The sequence below is a fragment of the Augochlora pura genome, chromosome 1 (genome assembly GCF_028453695.1).
Source record: "Augochlora pura isolate Apur16 chromosome 1, APUR_v2.2.1, whole genome shotgun sequence".
Lineage (NCBI taxonomy): Eukaryota > Metazoa > Arthropoda > Insecta > Hymenoptera > Halictidae > Augochlora > Augochlora pura.
Genome location: NC_135772.1, coordinates 18,950,049 through 18,970,485, shown reverse-complemented (window position 1 = coordinate 18,970,485; position 20,437 = coordinate 18,950,049). Strand labels below are relative to the sequence as shown.

The window sequence follows — 20,437 nt, the reverse complement described above, 5'->3', positions numbered from 1 at the left end:
GGTCAACTAGAGAGAATTTATAGGACGCCGACGCCGATAAATCCGTATTTCTACGACATAATTTTTCCCATCTCTCGCCCTCGTGTTTCACGCGGTGAATGGTATTAGAATAAATAAAAAGGTACCCGTGAGTCACGATCAAGACATCTTTAGGAACTGCTCTCTCTGCCTCCTCCCCTCCGCCCCCCGGAATTAATTATTCGGTCGTAGGTATGAGCGGAATTTTCTGTCGGCCGGATTCCCTCGGCGTTCTGCCGTGGAATCGGTTCGAAAAGAGAGAGAGAGAGAGAGAGAGAAGGCCTCGCTTCTCGAACCCTCTATCGGTTTCCATTCCGAGAAACGAGGCAAATCGAACTTCGCCGATGGACCGAGGCGAAAAGATTAAAGGGCGGAGTTAATGGCTCAATTAGCGCGCCGTCGGCGGCCGAAACATTGGTTTGGGGAACGCCACGGGAAAACGCTACCATTTCGTGAGTCCAGTTGCGAGATTTCACGATGAGAGACCCGGGTCTCTCGGCTCGAGCTTTCTTTCGCGGTGAGATCGTTTCCATCGGTAATCGTTTCTCGGAGCCGTGTTCACGGGCGCTGCGTTGACGGAAACGAGGTCGTCGGTGTTGCATTGTGACAATTATCGAGGGATGGTGATCGAAAATTTTTATTATTTTAGTCCTGAGACAAACGATTTTATGAAATGACGTAAGAGGGGTGAGATTTTTATAGTAGTTTTGGGGAAGTGGGCGACCTTAAGCTTTTTGTTGACTAATTAGGGTACTTTTCGATTTTACAATATTTTTATTCTTTATTATTAAATAAATTGTATTATATTAAAATAGAATATAAAAATAATAGAATATAAATATCCTTCGACTGGAAAATATTTCAAACAAAATTAATGCAAACCAGCTGCATAAAGCAACAATTCCTAGAAAATCGAACGAAACTGAATCTAAACTAAAACTGTCCATTGTCATCGCGCTGATGGTTTCACGGTACCGTAAAAATCGTACAACGACATCCATAAACACATATATCTCACAGAAAGCATATTCTGAAACCGTGACTCCACTTTTCTCAAAAATCGTCTCTCTGTAGAACATATCCATGGAAAAGCGTATCTGCCGTCGAACTTCGCGTAGAAAACGTATCTGCCGTCGAACTTTAACGTAGAAAACGTATCTCCCGTCGAACCTTGTAAACTATAATAATCCACACGACGACACAATTCGTATGAAAATTTACGTCCGTGCCCATCTAGTCCTTGAAATCGATTCTATTCTTAAAAAAAAAAAATCTATTTCCGACCAAAAGGCGACTCTCTCTCTCTCTCTCTCTCTCTCTCTCTCTCTCTCTCTCTCTCTCTCTCTCTGTCGTTGCCTAGTTTATGGAAATCACCGGGGCGTACTATACGCATCGCGGCATCCGGACGCATTCCGTTCCCGGGACCCGTCGCCGCGCATTCCATATCTTTATTGCGACCACATTATCACGTCTTATTATACGCTCCCCTTCTTATCACTGGTCCATTTCGCCGACAAGCACCGTACAACACGGAATGCAGTCCGCGCCGGCCACGGTGTAGCAGCGGACTTTTGCGGCGAGTTTTATTGGCCGGGGCTAAGCTTGACGGAAAGCGGGACATTTTTCAGCGACCCGTTTTGCAATTCGAAACGAACTATACGCGACAGAGAGAGAGAGAGAGAGAGAGAGAGAGAGAGAGAGAGAGAGGGAGAGAGATATAGTACCTGCTGACGTCAGGTCTTTTATTAAGTTAATTTATTGTCCGGCTAAATGGCGGCTCTATTGATATTTTAATATTGGTTCTATAATCAGAAATTCTACAGTGAATTTTATAAGGAATTTTTTAATGAAACTTAATGAAAGAGATATTAATAGGAACTATTAATAAAAGTACTAGTAAGGTATTAATAAAAATTATTTTGAAAGTATTAATAGTAATTATTATTACAAGTATTAATACGGTATTAATGAGGTATTAATAGTAATTATTAATAAAAGTATCAATAAGGCATTAATATTGTATCGATAATAAATTATTATTAATAGTATCTGTTAAAAATATAAATAGTATAAATATAATAGTAACGATACTATTAAATTGAATACATTTTTATTTGAACCCTATAACTATACAAATAAAATTTCTATTGTATATAAAAATAGCGCAACGCCTCTAGTCAAATTGAGACACAACTTAAATAAAAATTATTACTATAAATTGAACCTTCTAGAATTATTTTCTATCACAGTATCCACAAAATTCTCTTCCATATCCACAAAATTCTCTCCCATAACCACAAAATTCCTTTTTAAACAAATAAATTCAGCCACTTCCCCAAAATTAAAATTCACCCATCATCCATCAGTCTTCATATAATTCTTACAAAAACCTCACCAAAACCATCGAACATTACAATTCCACCGCCATTAATTTTCCTCCGACCGAAACATAACCTCCAACCGCTTCGTTAGAAATCGTCGCGAGCGTCATCGCGGCCGAAAAATTTCCTTTAGCAACTGTGCGCGCGTTGACTAAGAGCCGTGGATTCCCGGAACGCGAGTAAAAAAAAAAGCAAAGAGGAATCGGCCAGGTTGACCGAGAGGCGATTCAAATCGATTATCTCGAATAATCGAACCGCCGCGCCGCGCCGCGCCGGCTAGAAACGGGTTCGCGGTCGCGTAGTGCCGCCTCGAATTTCTTGCGGTCGAATATTTCAGCCGGCCGGACACCTCGATCCTCGCCGGGCCGCGCGCTAACGATTACCACGCGCGATCCAACCGACGGTGAATCGATGATAAAATCGGGAACGGGCAACGAAGATGATCGGGGCCCCGGCGCATTAAAGTCGTCCCGGGGAAACGATTTTATGGTTTCCGCGGTGCCATGGGATTCCAGGGGCAGCGACGGCGAGAGAGAGAGAGAGAGATAGCGAGATAGAAAGAGAAAGAGAGAGAGAGAGAGAGAGAGAGAGGGGGGGAGCACGCGGGAAAAGAAACGCCGTGGAACCCGAGCCGTGCAGCCACCGCCGTTGCCGCCGCCTCTGTCAGCTGTCATTAAGCGTCGTTAACTTGACAGTGGACAGAAGTCAATGGCGTCGGATCCTGGGCACCGGGATTACCAGTTGGTCCACCAGCTCCCTCGAATAGAGCGGTTATCTTTATGCCGTTTCTAAGAAGATTCTCCTCGACCTTCTCCTCTTTCCTCTCTCCTCTCTCGTCTCGTCTCTCGCCTCTCTCGCGATCTTCAGGATCGTCTCCTTCCGAAGCACACGCTGCCTGCCATCGCGCTCCCGGTTTCTGCGGACCCGGTTCGCTACCACATTTTCTCCCGTCCTCTTCTCGCCCCCACGTGGCACTGCCCCATCCAAATGACCGAGTTTTCTTTTTTAATCTTTACCGATACCCGCCTCGGAAAGTGCTTCCCGCGCTAATTACGACTTCGTTTAACGCTATCGCCGAGCGTCTGGCAGGAAACGACCGGTCGGGAGTCGTAAACGTGATAGTAGACGCAATTGTTTAGTAGGAAAGTATTGTATTTGAACGTATTGTGAAGTATTGTGTTTAATAAGTATTGGAGAGGGGATGATGATGGTGAGGATTAGTTGGAATTGTTTGTAGGAGTGTGGAAGTATTGTATTTAACAATTTGTAATGTTATGTCTCTTAGGGGTGCGTTTGTAGCTGAGTTTGTTGTTTAAGAGGTGCTGAAGATATTTTATTATAGGTAGTTAAATATTGTGATTTTTAAAAGGATTTAGGGAGAATTTTATTGTGATATTTTTCATGGTTTCAATGTTATTAATATTTGGCTTTAAATTCGCTAAATAGAGCTACTGTATGATTTTATATCTTTTATTTAATTCAGCTTTGACGAATTGTATAATTTTCTTTATTTTCCATAATTTCGTACTATTTTTATCTATCATAGCTTTGACATAACCTCGACAAATTTTATATAATTTTATATAATTTTATTTTTTATATTTCTTATCTATCATAGCTTTGACTCTAAAACATCACAGCTTCGTCCACCAATATTTAAAAAGTAAACTATTAACTCAAGAATACATACAACGTAAATTACAATGTCCCCAAAAGACCACCCAATAATAATTACTACTTCAAATCCAGAAAATCAAAAAAATTGTTCACTTTGTTCATATCACAGTATAACAAACGCGACAGATTGGAAAGTAAGAAATTGACAAAGCTGCGAACAAGCTCGTCCAATTTTCGTTCCGTGTTCGTCGAATTTTATTTGTTCCGTGTTGCTGCGAGGGGGTTTTTAAAAAAAGACGTCGTCGCCGACGCGGAACATGGATCTCAATATTGTTCCAATAGCCACGACACAGCTACATATACACGTCTCATTCGCTGCGATTTCCTGTCAGTCACTTTCAATGCCTTTCACTCTTATCGCGAACGTGATTGAATGAAACCCGCCCCGGGAATGGATTCTAACATGCCCGCCGCTAAAAACAGACTACCGGAAACGGTGACAGTTCTTTCCATAGAAATCTTGTCCGTCGTGTTCACGGTAGTTAGCCGCTCAAGTTGGATAACTATTTTAGAACGCTTTTTATCGGGGGCAATAAATGTGTTGCCGTTATTTAGGAAATTCGATTTGTCTAGTATGTATATATATATAAAAATTTATTATAGTAGCAAACTTAGAGTGAACCTAACATGGTAACAGTTTAACCTAGTATTCGCTATTGCGCTTTTTATAAGACATATATATGCATCAAAATTTATATTAATTTTAAATTTTTCAATTTTAGACTTAATATTAAGGTTAATATTAGGCTTATACAGTATAGTATACAACATACAATAACATGGATATAAAATATAAAAAAAACACAGTACCCCATTCAAGAATCAAAACTAACCCAAAAATCTCCAAAATGACCCTTCTATAAAAAAATAAATTAGCATTTCGAAAATTGCAATTGTTGGCCACGTAACATGGACCAGCCTGTACAAACAAGCTTCCATCTTGCATCGGCCACCCGTCGCACAATTTCGCGACGATCCCGTGCAGAGCGTTCGTCTCCGTCCGAGGTTAAGTCTTCGACGATCGTCGGAAACGAAAATCCCCGGTTCACGATGGCGGAGCGATACCAGCCTAATCCGGCGCGGGTTCCCCGAAAATGCCGTGTCCACGGGGGATGCGCGACAAACTGGCAACAATCGGATTAAGCGTTGTAACTCGATAGAGAAGTGGCGGGCGCGCGGACTATATCGGTCGGGGCGATCGAAGCCCGGGGATATCTGGCCCCGACGGTTTACCTTGTAGTTGGATTTAAACGGACGGGCTTTCGAGTGGTTCTCTCGCCGCTCCTAGCGCGACTCTCTATCTTTCTCTTGCTCTTTCTCTTGCTCTTTCTCTTGCTCTTTCTCTTTCTATCGCTCTCTCTGTCTCGCTTTCTATCTCTTTCGCTTTTTCTCTCTTTCTATCGCTTTTCGCTCTCTTTCTATCGCTTTTCGCTCTCTTTCTATCGCTTTTCGCTCTTTTTCTATCGCTTTCGCTCTCTTTCTATCGCTTTCGCTCTCTTTCTCTCCCTATCTATCGCTTTCGCTCTCTTTCTTTCCCTTTCTATCGCTTTCTTTCCCTTTCTATCGCTTTCGCCATCTTTCTATCGCTTTCGCTGTCTTTCTATCGTTTTCGCTCTCTTTCTCTCCCTATCTATCGCTTTCGCTCTCTTTCTCTCCCTTTCTATCACTTTCACCATCTTTCTATCGTTTTAGCTCCCTTTCTACCGTTTTCGCTCTCTTTCTATCGCTTTCGCTCTCTTTCTCTCCCTATCTATCACTTTCGCTCTCTTTCTCTCCCTTTCTATCGTTTTCGCCATCTTTCTCTCTCTTTCTATCGCTCTCTTTCTCTCCCTTTCTCTCACTCTCTATCTCTCTATCTCTCTCTCTCTTATTCTTTCCATCGCTCTCGCCTTCTCTCTCTTGCTCTCTCCCGCACCCCGGTTCTCCCTTCCTCCAACGACGCTTTTCAGAGTGGTAAATTCTTGAACGCCATAACACTGCCACCGTGCGTTTGTTTGGACAAGGGCATTATGAGATTTTATGCGAGCTGCGCGTGCTTCCACGGCTACGCGGTTGTTTATGCACCCGCCGCGCGATCCTCGAGCCGGAGCAACGCGGAGATCCGCTTCGCGCGGACCGCGCGTTTCGAGGAACGTCGATTACACTCTGTTCGGCGCCGAGACGGTGCCTCTCCATTTTCGTGCCCTTTTCCCTACAGGGTGTGCCGAGACTATCGCATCGATATTAGATGGATTCCTCGGATGATTAGGAGACATTTTTCTTCTTGGAGAAAAATGTGGCCTGTGGCTTTGTTAAAGAGTTATTAACGAAATATAGGGGTTAATCGGAGAGTGAGTATGGCAGGCGAATTTTAACTGTGTTAATATTAAGATTATCTGTTAAAAATAAATTATGTGTCATTTTAATCAAATTAAGCTGTGTTTGATTTTAATAAAATGAAGCTGTGTTTAATTTTAATAAGATCAAACTGTATTTAATTGTAAGGACAATTTAATGCTTAGTTTTAAATTTAATTTTAAAACTAATATAATTTCAATTTTATTAGAATAAAACTGGGTTAAAATGAACTCTGTTAAAATTAAACTGTGTTAAAATAAACTCTGTTAAAATTAAACTGTGTTTAATCTTAATCTGTCAAAATTAAACTATGACAGTAACAGTCGTCTTTTGACAGGTCCCTGTGTTTTGTTAATCCTAAGAAAAACCACAATCGACGCGGATCAAAAAGGTAAAAGTATCTCGGATCTCAGAAAAGTATCTCTTGGAATCACCTGAGAAATTACCAGCCCCATTATCATTTTTCGAACACCCCGTGTATCCTCGTGCATCCACGCCGCGACGGCGTTGTTGTCTGAGAAAACGAGAACCGTCTTTCGCGCGTCCGCTTCGTATCGAACGGTGTTTTCTTTCTTTCGGGGGATGATTCGCCTGGCTTCCGGACTGCCTTCGGTGACTCGCGAGGCTCCTTTGTTACAGCCGGTGGTGGCGCACCTCTCTCTCTCTCTCTCTCTCTCTCTCTCTCTCGGCGCAGCTCTACTTCAGCGCTGGTCGGCTTTTCTTTTTCTTTTTCTTTCTCTTCCCTCTCCTCTTTCTCTTTCTCTCTCGGCGTGTTGCTTTTCTGCCGGCCGATTGTTCGCCGGGCTTGTTGGGATTGGGGGCGGCTATGAATTGGGACCAAATTGTGAAGGGTTGCTTTTTGTGGGGCCCCAGGTCGCGTGACTTTCAATATCCCCTTTCGCGGTGCCATCGGTTCGAGCCTCGGTTTTGTTGCGCGACGGCCGTGCCCGGCGTTTAATAAATGTTGTTATTTTTGGTGGAGTGAACGTGCTTGGCTAGGAATTCGAAGATGGTGGATCCTCGAGTGGAAGCAACAATTTTAGTTCGACGGTTTTTCTTTTTATTCGCATTGTTGTTGTTCCAATGATTATAGATTGCTGATAGACGAGTTCTTTGCAAGTTCATTTTCTTTGCAAAGTATCATTTGTATAAGAGTATCATTTGTATAAGAGTACCATTTGTATAAGAGTATCATTTGTATTAACTAATTAAACATTAATTACATCTACGATTAAAAAGCCCACAGCGAAAAATAAAAATGCGAAATAAATTTATTTATTATTTACGACCCAATATAACGTCACAGTAAATTTCCGAAACAGTTCAGACACATGAAGCGTCATCCTAATCCTTCCAAGGTAAAGCTTCCGTGAGATACGCGGGAATATTTGCCGAGCACGTGTAACCAGCGCGCGCGCGCGCGTCGGATGCGGCGAAGATTTAAAGCGGGGCGGAAGTGGTTGCAGCTCGGTGTTCCCTTGTTTGCGGACCAAAGACAACACCGGCATAAATCTGTTTGGTCAAGGGGGAGAGAAGTCTCTAAGCCACGTGGCGTGCACGTTTCCCGCGTGTTCCGCAGCGGCCATTTGCGCGCCGGTTAACTCCTAGATCCAATATTTCCCTAGAAAACACGGCGTTTCGACGCCGATTCGCTCGACAGGACCGTTTCACGTTGCGATTGGAACGGGGACGGCCGGACGCCATCTTGTCCTGACGAACACGTGGAAGAGAGGACGAGGCTGAAGAGAAGATGAGAGTGAAGAGAAGACGACGCGTTAAATAGAAGACGACGCGTTGAACGGAAGACGATGCTGAAGAGAGGACGACACCGAAGAGAAGACGACGCGTTGAACAGAAGACGACGCTGAAGAGAAGACGACACGTTAAATAGAAGACGACGCTTCGAACGGAAGACGACGCTGAAGAGAAGACGACGCTAAAGAGAAGACGACGCGTTAAATAGAAGACGACGCTTCGAACGGAAGACGACGCTGAAGAGAGGACGACACTGAAGAGAAGACGACGCTGAACAGAAGGCAACGCGTCGAACAGAAACGATAGCGTTCGCATAAGAAAGGCATTGTGCCGAACACGTGGCAGTGAGGACGACACGTCGAACAGAGGACGACAGGGTGAGAACCGAAACGATAGCGTTCAAACGAGAAAGGAGAGTCCGACGAGATTACCGAGCGATTTCTGCGAACGATTCGCGCGATCAAACGCGAAACGCCGACAGAAGTATTCGACTATGGTAATCTGGGCACCAGATAGAACGCGTCCGGCAGAGCAGACAAAACAAACCGGGATTTATCGGCGACTATCATCGGCTAATTGTCTCGTTAAGGCGATTAGAGGCCTTTTCGAGCTGGACTGAAGCGAGTTGTCGCGGACGAGCGGCGTGAAAGTCACGCCTCCCCTCTACGTACCGCTTCGGGGCCCCATGGTTCTTATTGCTCTCGATGAAACGTAGCTGTGAGACGTTGGCGAGGGAAAGATTAAAAATCTGCTGGGATTTGTTCTTGCCTCTGTTAAACTGTTAATAAGTCGACTGACCTCACAATTGGGGGATGAAATTATTTTCTTCGACTGAGGGATGAACCGGGATCGTACTCTCTGTACGAATTAAGTAATAAAAATTAAGTACCAAAATTAGAGGACAGAATTCATATACTCAAATTTAAGAAACTGTAAAGAGTATATTATCGTATCAATAATTGTTCTTAAATATGTTGAGTTTAATATGGAGTACATTTTCTTTGAAGCAAAAAATATGATACGATATTGTTTCAAATTTTAAATGTACCAAATTGAAAAAGTAGATAATTTTAAATTTACTAAATTAAAAAAGTAGATAATTTTAAATGCACCAGACCAAACTGTAAACAATACTAAGCACCCTAATTTTTCCTTCCCTTCAGTATTAAGTCACACATCCGTACTAGTCCTTTCTCCGTGAAATATAAATAAAACGTACAGTCGCCACTGAAAACGCGCGGCGTCGCAACAAAACGAAATGACCGATGGCTACGGCGTCATCCGCGTTCCACCGCAAAATAGACCATAATGGTCGCAATTTTTCTGGGGGTCGCTGTACAAAATGAAGACGCATTATTATCGTTCCGTTACGATCGGATGGCGGTGCCCGATAAGACCGATCGCCGCGCATGGACCGACCAACCCCCGGCACGAAAATAAAGGAACGGCCCACGACGACCCCCGTTCTTCGTTCTCGCGTTACCGGTTCGCCGGGACGCGAAGAGGATGCAGGCGAAATAGAGACGGAAAAAGACAGAGAAAGGCGGAGAAATGAAGATAGAAAGAGACAGAGGAAGGCGGGGAAATAAATTCAGAGGAATAAGGACAGAGTGATAAAGACAGAAAAATAAATTCGGAGGAATAAAGACAGCGAAATAAAGGCAGAAAAAGACAGAGAAATAAATTCAGAGAAATAGAGACAGAGTAATGAAGACAGAGAAAAACCAGAGAAATAAAGACAGAGTAATAAAGACAGAAAAAGACAGAGAAATAAATTCAGAGAAATAAAGACAGAGTAATAAAGGCAGAGAAAGACAGAGAAATAAAGACAGAGAAAGGCGGAGAAATAATGATAGAAAAAGACAGAGATAGGCGGAGAAATAAATTCAGAGAAATAAAGACAGAGAAAAACGTAGTAATAAAGACAGAAAAAGACAGAGAAAAACGCAGTAATAAAGACAGAAAACAACCCTAAAAATACAGAGAAAAACAGCCCTAAAAAGACAGAGAAAAACAACCCCAAAAAGACAGAGAAAAACAGCCCCAAAAAGACAGAGAAAGACAGACAAATAAAGTACAGAAAAATAACTAAAAAAAGAGAGGCGAAGTAGAGAGGGAAAGAAAGAGCTCACGGTATCGCCCGGTATCGTATCGTGGCCGGGTATCGTGTGTCTCCTCCGGTGCTCGTAACCGGGCCGTGTACGACGCCGCGCCGCGGCGTTATGAATGCCTGGAATTTATCAATGGACGCCGCGCCAATGATAAATCGCGCGTGCGCTCCGTATCGTCCCGCGGCTTTCTATTCGCGCGAAACGGCCGGGAAAGGGAGCGACCGCGAGCGAGCGAGCGAGCGAGCTGAGCCGAGCTGAGCGGAGCGGAGCGAACCGGGGGCAGCGCGGGGAACGTCTTCCTTCGGCCGAGACTCCTACCGTGTGTACATCGCGATCTCGCCCCGCTGACAAATCGGCTTCTGTTTTTACACGCGGAACAAGCCCCGGAGTGCCGGAGAACGCTCGCAGAATCTGCTCCGCGAATTTTTCGAAAATCGGCATCGGTTTAATTTTCCTTGGCGGAGAGGAACGTTTTCTAGGTTCGATGGAGGAGGAGGAGGGATGATATTCAGCTTGGAATCGTTTGGAAATTATATGAATTGATTAGGATTTGTTTTTGGGATATTTTTGAAGATTTATTTAATACGGGGTTGTTGGAGACTGTGGATGGAATTATGGATTTATGCAATTTTGGAGTGTATAATTTTCTTTGTGGAAATGTTAATGATATTAAGAATTATATTGTGGATTATAGTATTCTATGTTCTATATTCTGTATATTCTACAATTTATACATTCTATATTCTATTTATTCTGTATTCTAAATATTCTATATTTTATTTATTCTATATTCTGTATTCTACATATTCTATATTCTACATCCTACCTCCTATATTCTGAATTAATATTAATTAATATTTATAATATAATATTTAATATTATACAATTTTACGCTTCAAACGTTACGCTCAGAACTCCATTTCTCCGTCACTATAAACAAAAGAGTTTTACACCTCTTATTTCCAGAAAAGGGGTGAACCAACTCATCAAGCACCGCGCAAAGATTCCACCATTTTCTCCAAAACAGAAAAATTGCCAAGAACAACCCTAAACGATCCAGGCGTCCTTCAGTAGAGACGCGACAATCGTTCGTGATCTGTTCTCGAAAGAAAAGCAACAAAATCGAGAGATCTGTTCTTAAGAGAAAAGCAACAAAATCGAGAGATCTCGAAAGAAAAGCAACAAAACCGAGAGATCTCGAAATCGACTCGCTTTATCCGCCGAGCGAATACTCGTCGCATGGAAGCTCCAGATTCTCGATGAACTCGAGCACCGAACGCGGCCGCGGTAATGTCAGGTAAAATCGGTTACCTGGTCGTCCTTAGGAATTTTTATTGCGGGCCGGCCCCACGCACCGTTCGTGGGAGTGAAAATCTGGTCCCGGCACGGGCAGCGGCAGACAATGAACGCGCGCGCGCGCGCGCGCGAGAGAGCGTCCGCGTCTCATTTATGAATCTCTTCATCGCGTGGGCCACGAGAGAGATCGCCGAGGCGAGCCACCTCGAGGACCCGGATCGGGTCCCAAGATGCGGGCTCTGTCCACCGAGATCGCGTTCGAACCGAATCGCTACCATACGGTACACGATCGTCGAACAGGTCGACGACGAAAAAGAATTTTTTTTCAAGCGAATTTAAACATTTAATTTACCGTTAAACCACCCTGATTTAATCTCTGATAATAGAAAAGAATTTCGAGAAGAGCATTAATCGTTTTAAGATTTCAAAGTGATTTCAATTTTTATTATTGTTAATTAGTAGAATGCTGTTTTTGTATTATAGTTCACGAAGTGAATTGCTATTTTTATTATTATTATTATTATTATTATTATTATTTTAGAATAGCTGAGACCAAGACCGATCCAATGACCTGTGGCACTATAATCTTTGTATTATAATTTTCATAACTGTAATATTTTTATGCAACGTTAAAATTATCTATATTAATTTTAGAACTTATCATTAATCATATTGCTCAAACCTGACTTTCACAATTATTAACAATATTTCAATATATTCAAAATAATTGATTTAGCTTTTTCACAGTCAAATAATTTACTAAAAACATTACCGAATATTAACAATCTACATCGTACAACTATTATCTCCACGTTCGACGACAATCCTACGCCTAAAGCTATACTGTATTGTACAGATCCATCGCTCCTGATCGAAGGTTCCCAGAACATTTGTTTAACCCGACGGTGTAATTGTTTTTAACGACAGCACCATCGCCGATAATCTTCCTAGAAGCTGTCGCGAGAAGATACGATTATTATACATATACGTATCTAAATGTTTGTCGAGTTCGATTTGTTTTAAGGCTGATAGCGATTCTCGGGACACGGGGAGTGATGTCACGACTCCGAGGAGTGTGTCCGCCGCACGGTGTCGATTGAATTCGAAAGGGTTGGATTTCGAGTGTGAGAAACAGGATGTTGACAGGCTGATTAATACGTATGATATTTCATCGAATATTCCTCTCGTAGCCGGCTCTATCAATTTCTATCTCGTCGATTTCAGATAGCCAGTCGTTTCGAACAGAAATCTTAGATCCTTCGGCGCGTGATAATTGCTGTGAAAAAATATTCGTATGTTCTTGAGCGAATTTACGAGAAGATTAACTAAATAAAACCTATGATAAGAGAATATTATTTTAGATTACAAGAAATGCAATGTACGTTTATTATAAACAGAATCGATTTCGGAATCATATGGAATTATTTTGAAATTTATTGATTCGTAAAATACATTGAAAATTTTGTTATTAAAAGTGTCAATATTTCAGGTAGAATTTTTCCAAATTTTGAACAATTTTCTTACCGTGTATATAATTGTAGAATATTACTATGTCACCAACAACCCCATTATTGTAAAATTAAGAAATAATTTAATAATAAATCCTCGCGACTGCGAAGAAACTGGCGCAGCAAAGGGTTAAGTTCACAAAAGTCTCGCGCATCGATCAAAGAAAGAAAATCGTCGATTAACGCGCAGAAGAAGATATCGAGAGCTAGACACGTTCGTTCGCAACGAGCCGAAATCCTGTTCGGGGGTGGAAAACTGATTAATCGACGCGGATGCGTTACCGTACACGGAACAATCCGGCTATATATTCCTCATAACCGGCCGTAGCTCAACACGAGCAGCCCCACGATTCATCTCGTAACACGACAGGCCAATGATATTTGCATTTTCTGGCACAATCACGCCGTTACTCATTACGCACGGCTCGTTGCGCGCCGACAACGTTCGCGCTCTCTCGAGAGCGAGAGAGAGAAAGAAAGAGAGAGAGAAAGAGAGAGAGAGGGACACACTCGCGCAGGACACACTTCCTGGGGCCTCGCCGGGGTGAATAAGCGATCTAAACAAGCGATCCGCCGAACGTGTCGTTCCTACGAGCCCCGATGTAGAACTAGCCGCGGACACGTTGCCGATCGTTGTACGCGACCGGCAATATCTTTGATTTAAGCCTTCGTTAACGCCGACGACCACGGGAAAAATCACGAATCATCCGGTGATCAACGACCGACGATTCGAACAGCGACACGGGCTAGACGTATTAATCGCGGTGATCTGCGCGTTCTTCTTCGACGGGAGCTGTTCTATTTGCACTGTTTTCACTGCTGCAATAATTGATTCGAAAGGGTTCAATGTGTTGAGTGTGGTGGGACCTCGATTATCCGAACTGTAGTATGTCAGAATTTTTAATTGTTTAGTAGTGTTTTGAACGCGATCAGTGAGATTTGAGGGAATTTTTATACAGAACTGTTTTCTTCGATTCTCATAATTGCTACTGCTTTTTATTATTATTTTATTACCAGAAGAATTTATAGAAGTTAAGAATGGATTTTGCAATTTATAAATGTGATTTTATGAATATTGTATCAGAAGGTTAAATAAGAGAATAAAAATTTCTAAAGCGCGAAGAATAATGTTCCCTCCTGAATGATACTGTACCATCAAAATCATACTTTCATGCAACAATAGCAATTATATATTTATCATATTAAACGTCGTCGAGATGATTGCTAATTAAGCAAGCTAGAAAGGTATAATAAATAAGAAAATAAATTATTTAGAAAGAGCATAGTAAATATTACTATTACTATATATAAAATACAGAAAATATAGTTTCAATTATTACGTTCAAGAAATCGCTTTAAAATTTATTTAAAAACTACAATTTGCTATAACCTAACTATCTCCTTATTTTAATTAAAATCACCACGTCGCTGTAATTATTTTCCTATACGATTGATTTTTTAATTGTTCACCGTTTCCTGTAAACAATTCCTAGGCGGAGGAACCGCGACGGTACCCGACGGTGTCCGACGGTGTCCGACGGGCATTTAGGATTCGGCGGCGGCTCGTCACGGGGAATGAAATGGACGATACCGTCGCCGTGACGGGGCAAAACATACAACGAAGGCAAAAATACACTGTGGCTCTCGGGATCCTCGTAAAGAGACGAAAATATCCGGGGGCCGCCGCGCGGAAGAAGAGGCGACGGCGACGGAGGGCAGCAACGCACCGACGGCGGACGGCGCGTACCATGAATTTTACGCTGCTGTTCGCCGTCGGTGCCGGGACACGCCGCCGGGTTTCGTGGACGCGAGACGCATTCTTCCTGAGTAACTGTGACGTTTTCCAACGCGCGTTTCCGAGCGATTTACCGCGCCCGCGCCCACCGAACGGTAAAAGTAATGGAATCGGCGCTTCCGTTCGTCAACGCCCCGCTAACGAGGCGAAATTGATGGGGGAGGCATCTCTTCCGGGAACAATTATCGCGATAAGAAGGAAATCAGGGGCGACAGGATTTTGATCGGACGTCTTACGGCTTTAATAAGGAAACTGTTTTATTTATACGAACCGCTCAATTTACAACACTTTTGGAGGTGTGAATGAGCTTTGGCGAACGTGGAACAAAAGGAAGCTATCTCTGTCGACGATTCTTCAACCCTTTGCACTCAAAGCTATTTTAGCTATAATATCTGAAATAATTTTCCTAGCTTATAGCATTTCCATTTTACCACTTTTGGAAGTGTAAACGAGCTTAGGTGAACGTGGAACAAAAAGAAGGTATCTCCGTCGACGATTCTTCAACCCTTTGCACTCAAAGCTATTTTAGCTATAGTATCTGAAATAATTTTTCTAGCTTATTATATTTCCATTTTATCACTTTTGTAAGTGTAAACGAGCTTAGGTGAACGTGGAATAAAAAGAAGGTATCTCCGTCGACGATTCTTCAACCCTTTGCACTCAAAGCTATTTTAGCTATAATATCTGAAATAATTTTTCTAGCTTGTAATTCGTGCACCAGAATCGGTCGCAATCGCTGCCAGCATTAAGAACGAACGAACGCAAAAGCAGGTGTTTGATATTGGGCCAATTGCCTCGGCCAGCACCGGTCCAATTAAGAGTTTAATTGCGCGAGCGAGTCGGATCGTTGCCACCCCTCCAAATCCTCCTCGAAATCCTGCTGGTTCACGCGTCCTTAGCGAGGCGCCTCTTCGCGTCGACAATTTTATTTTCAAACGCCACGAAACGCGGCAATTGAGCATTTTTACTCCTACGCCACGATAAAGATAATTCATAGAAAATATATATTAATATAGTAAAATGTATATTAATATAATATAATTCGGATAAAATATGAAAATTAAAGATAAATTCGCATTTATTCGAGGGAGCAGAGTTTCGCAGAGAAATATTTTTTAAATCAATATTTAAATCAAATATTTAATAAATCATGGCCGAAGTTAAATAATTCGTTTATATACATTCGAATCTTTAATCTGTATATTTAGCCTACTCTTTAATTTACCACGATTAGAAACATTAATATACCAAACTCGGATATAACTCAGATAAAATACAATAATTTACCAATTTTAATTTTCCATTTTATTGGCTCCTGTTTTTCCAACCCTTGCACCACGCACCCTTAAACACTGCTTCGTCCTTAATAATTTTCTAAATAACGGAAGAATCGAATTTTCCTCCACCTTAATATAAACAACTCCATACTTGATAAATTACATATAAAAACTCCTTCGCAAGACCTCCACGTCATTTACAATGACAGAATCCATCAATTTTCGTAATTTAAAAGCGATTAATTAATTTACTCCATTCTATTTCAATTTACTCCATTCTATTTGCTATATAAGGCGCGACGTTCGCATTGTACGCGATTTCGTCGAACGGTTCCGCGTCGGTATCACGGGCGCAGGGTTTACGTACGCCCGTTTAGAAACGTCTAATTATCCCCCGGCGTCGGTCGTCGGGCCGAGCGTTTCCGCGAGCGAAGCCCGGTTATAGAGCCTATATCCCGGGCCTCGGGAGTCGTCGAGGTAATCTCGTTGCGTGCAGCGGCGTGTCGTGTTTGCGGAACGTGAAAACGTGCGAAGGAGCCTTAATTAACTCGATTAAGACGTTAGGGCCCCTTTCTCCGGCCGCGTCGGAGCCGAGAAAGAAAGAGAGAGAAAGAGAGAGAGATAGAGAAAGAGAGAGAGAGAGAGAGAGAGCATCCGCGCGCGGGCTTCTCACCGATCGGCGCGCACACGCTCTTTCCCCTATGAGAGCGGAAAACGCGCGATTTTCGCGTAGCAGCCAGGCGCGATCCACGTCGTTCCCTTATTCCCTTACGACCTCGGGGCCGGTTTTCATTACGAGCAATTAAGGGCCATGAATCAAGCCGATGTGTTAATAGATAAGACCGCGGCCGAAGGTGATGATTAAGAGGGTACCGTCGAATGCGAAATTCTCGCCGCGATTACCATTAAGTTTTGCCTCGTTAACTTTCATTCGATGCACGTTTCGCGAGCCGCGCCGCGCATCGCGCCGCGCGTCGCCTCGAAATCGACCGTGTTCGGGTTCAAAGTTGCGGCGGATGTGTAATTGAATTAAACACCGAGCTGCCGGTTGCCGCCGCCGCTTGATCGTAACGATCGCGTAACGACGATCGCGTGCGAACGGTAGCCGCGCGGCGGATTCAGCCGTCGATTCGCCATAGCGAGAGGGCGGCGTCCTTGCTCGCAGGTGCGGAAAGACAGACGCGGTGAGATGCGACGGTGATTGCTGGTTAATATGATTGTTGTTGTTGTTGTTGCTTTGAACGATCGACGGCCGATACGAGATCTCGAGAACAGCGTTTGACGACGGTGAGCAGTTGCGGCGGCTGTGTAATTATTTTGCGCTGCTGTGTTCGTGTGCGTAGTATATTATATAGGATATGTTGGTATATGTACACTACATAGTATGCATTAGTATATATACACATTTAGGCTGCCCGTGGTAATGTAGCTATTTTTTGGAATTTTATGTTGAATTTCAGGCGTCGCGATGGAAACATTGCGCGTTTAATCAGCGAGCTATTTTTCTCAATAATTTTAGAGTCGTAAGCGACTGTGATCACAGGTAAGTATAGTGTATAATATGATATATAGTCTATAATATATAATATCTGGTGGACCGAAGATTTGGCGCAAAATGTTAAAATTTAAAAACGATTAAGTCAGAATTATTAAATCTTATAAATGAATAATATCTCCATTGGAAATGAATCATATTTCATCATATTATTTTATTGTTACACTATTGCTATATCATTGTTATATCAGATCAAATATAATAGACAAAATGCATCCCAAAATTGAAATAAATCGCTCCTACCATACTCCACCCTGCCGATCATAACCAACAATATTCCCCATAGATAACAAGACAATATTTCACCAATATCACAATACCAACTATGAGAAACAACTGCGAGAAATAACTCCGCGATTCTAATTGCTCGCCAGCGAACGATCTAAAAACTCCGTACCCTCGTAACTTCGCAACAATGGGTACCATACACGCGCGCGCGCGATACCATCTAATCTAATAAACCGTCTAACAAGGGTCAAACCACTCGCTCGATTATTTCGCGGTGCCGGCGGGGAAGCTTCGCCGTATCCTCCGCTGGAATCGATTTCATAGATTCCAGATCAACGACGGCGCGGCTCTCTGAGTATGCAGAAACGCGATCTTCGAATTGTTACGTGCGCGCGATAGCTTCGCGTACCGAGGCGGAATATATCGAGCGACAAGGAATACCGCCGCGCGCCATATAGGTTTCGTTATTCCGAGTACGTGCCGCGTTTTAACATGATTGGAGGATTGATTTCTCGGCCGAGAAATATTTTCTGCATGTTCCGCAATGGCTCCGCGGTATGTTCGAGTCCTGTCCGCCTTGCGGAATAGGAATGCTTTGCTCTGTTAACATGGCGCGTTAACGTCTCGGGCACGACGCGACGTTGCGGAGGCCTTCGCGGATGTTTCGTCGATTATTCGATTTTATTATTTTTATATGTACACTTTCATTTTAATCGTTCACTTTAACAACTAATATGTATATAGTTAATACTACGTGTTACGTGAATTCTATGGAGATTGAAGTCTCGCGAGCTCGCTTTCCATTCGCTACGTTATTTAATTAGAGTCGAAAAATATATTAAATCCACCTACTCTTTTTTAAATGTTGTACAATTATTCTGATCATTTTGTGAGCAAACTCGTTCAATTATACTGATCATTTTATGAGCAAAGTTGAAGGTACGACCGCGTTAGGATTACAGTGGCGTCGGTCACGTTCTCCACTGACAAATAAAATTAATAAACGAAACATAAAGGGTTTAACGATTCTTTTATAAAATTATTTACACTGTTGTTCGTTTTTCTGCGTACTGAGAATGTAGACTTTTAAAAAAAGCATTGATTAAAACGTGTAACTCAGCGTTCAGATAGAATTTGATTAGCTGCTAAAATATCGAAAGGGTCAACTTCGGTAACAAGACGTAGAACCTCGACACCATCCCCCTTAAGAATGATAGAGATTGGCGTCCGACGGTACGCGAAGGTGTAAATGAGATGAGACTTACGGGTGAGGCGGCGGCGCGTGGAAGGCTGCTGCGGCTGCAGCGGCGGCCGCAGCCGCGTGATGCTCCCATGCGGCAGCGGCCGCGGCCGCCGGATGCGGCGGCGGTGGTGGTCCATGATGAGGATGGAACGGCGGCGGCGGCGGCGGATGGGGGTGCGGATGGAAGGCCGCGTGGAACGCCGAGTGCGGATGATGGGGCGGCGGCGGCGGCGGCAGCAACGAGAACGCTTCCTGATGGTAGGCCACCTCTTTTTCCGGCATCTTGTCGCGATTAGCTAGTGCCCAGTAATGCGCCAGGGGGCCGGCTGCCTTTTCCTCCAGGATCAGGGAAGGGTCTGCTGTCCGACACCCCGTGCCCGACGATGCGAACGACTTTTGATCCACGATAGCATAGTCCGCCCCTGAAGAGACCAGCCCGTCACGAACCGACAGGTATCCGTCACGTCCGCGGCTGCCGGCGAGGCCCGTCGATCGGTGGAAGTTGCAGCGGAAAGCTGACGGTGTCCGCGAGCGGCGCAGCCCCCTCAAGTCTTCGACATCCTTGTCGACGTCGGGGTTCGCTGAGATTGGACTCCTCCGGCTCCCGTCGGCTGGCTGGTCGGCGCCTCGCTGAGAACCAATTCTGACGCGATCGCGCGGCTCGTCCTCCGACGCTTTCTCCTCGGTCGGGATAACGAGGCACTTGATCTCTCGCGGCTCGCTCCGATTGCCGTCGCACCGATGCAAACGCCGGTCGCCTATAATACTCGATCACCTCGCCGAGTTTCGGGGAACGTTCGACTCCAGTCCGCACAGCGATCGACCGATCTCAGCCGCGCGATCGATCGTACACAGCATCCGCGTAAAAGGGCTGTCAACAGTCAGAACCAACGAAACACCCGCGTTACCGCAGCGTCCACCGTCCCACAGTGTCGTCCACTTCCGGATCACGGTCACAATTATTCGGTGGTACGTCAGCCCCTCGTCACACCATGACAGAACACCGTCGAACAGTGACTGCGGCGTGGCTCTCTCACTATATCACTGTTTTCCACGGCGAACTGCACACTGTATAGAATAAACGAAACCAGTCGCGCGCGCGCGTACGATCGCGAACCGGCGATCCTCACTCGATGGTCCCCGCGCGTGTCATCCACTTGGTACACCACCGTCCGGCGGCTCGACCGAACCAAACAAGACGAGAACAAGGAAAGCGAGAAGATGGCTACTGTTATACTGGGGGCGGCCCAGGCGTA

At 43.9% G+C, this 20,437-nt stretch overlaps 1 protein-coding gene across 1 annotated transcript in view; it reads right to left on the bottom strand.

Annotated features, from left to right (window-relative positions):
* Positions 1–19,463, bottom strand: part of Ci (transcriptional activator cubitus interruptus) — a 124,100-nt gene extending 104,637 nt beyond the window's left edge. Inside the window, exon 1 of the mRNA XM_078182863.1 lies at positions 19,204–19,463. Within this exon, the coding sequence (XP_078038989.1) occupies positions 19,204–19,463 (260 nt within the window). The remainder of the gene's footprint in view (positions 1–19,203) is intronic.
* Between the last annotated feature and the right edge of the window lie 974 nt (positions 19,464–20,437).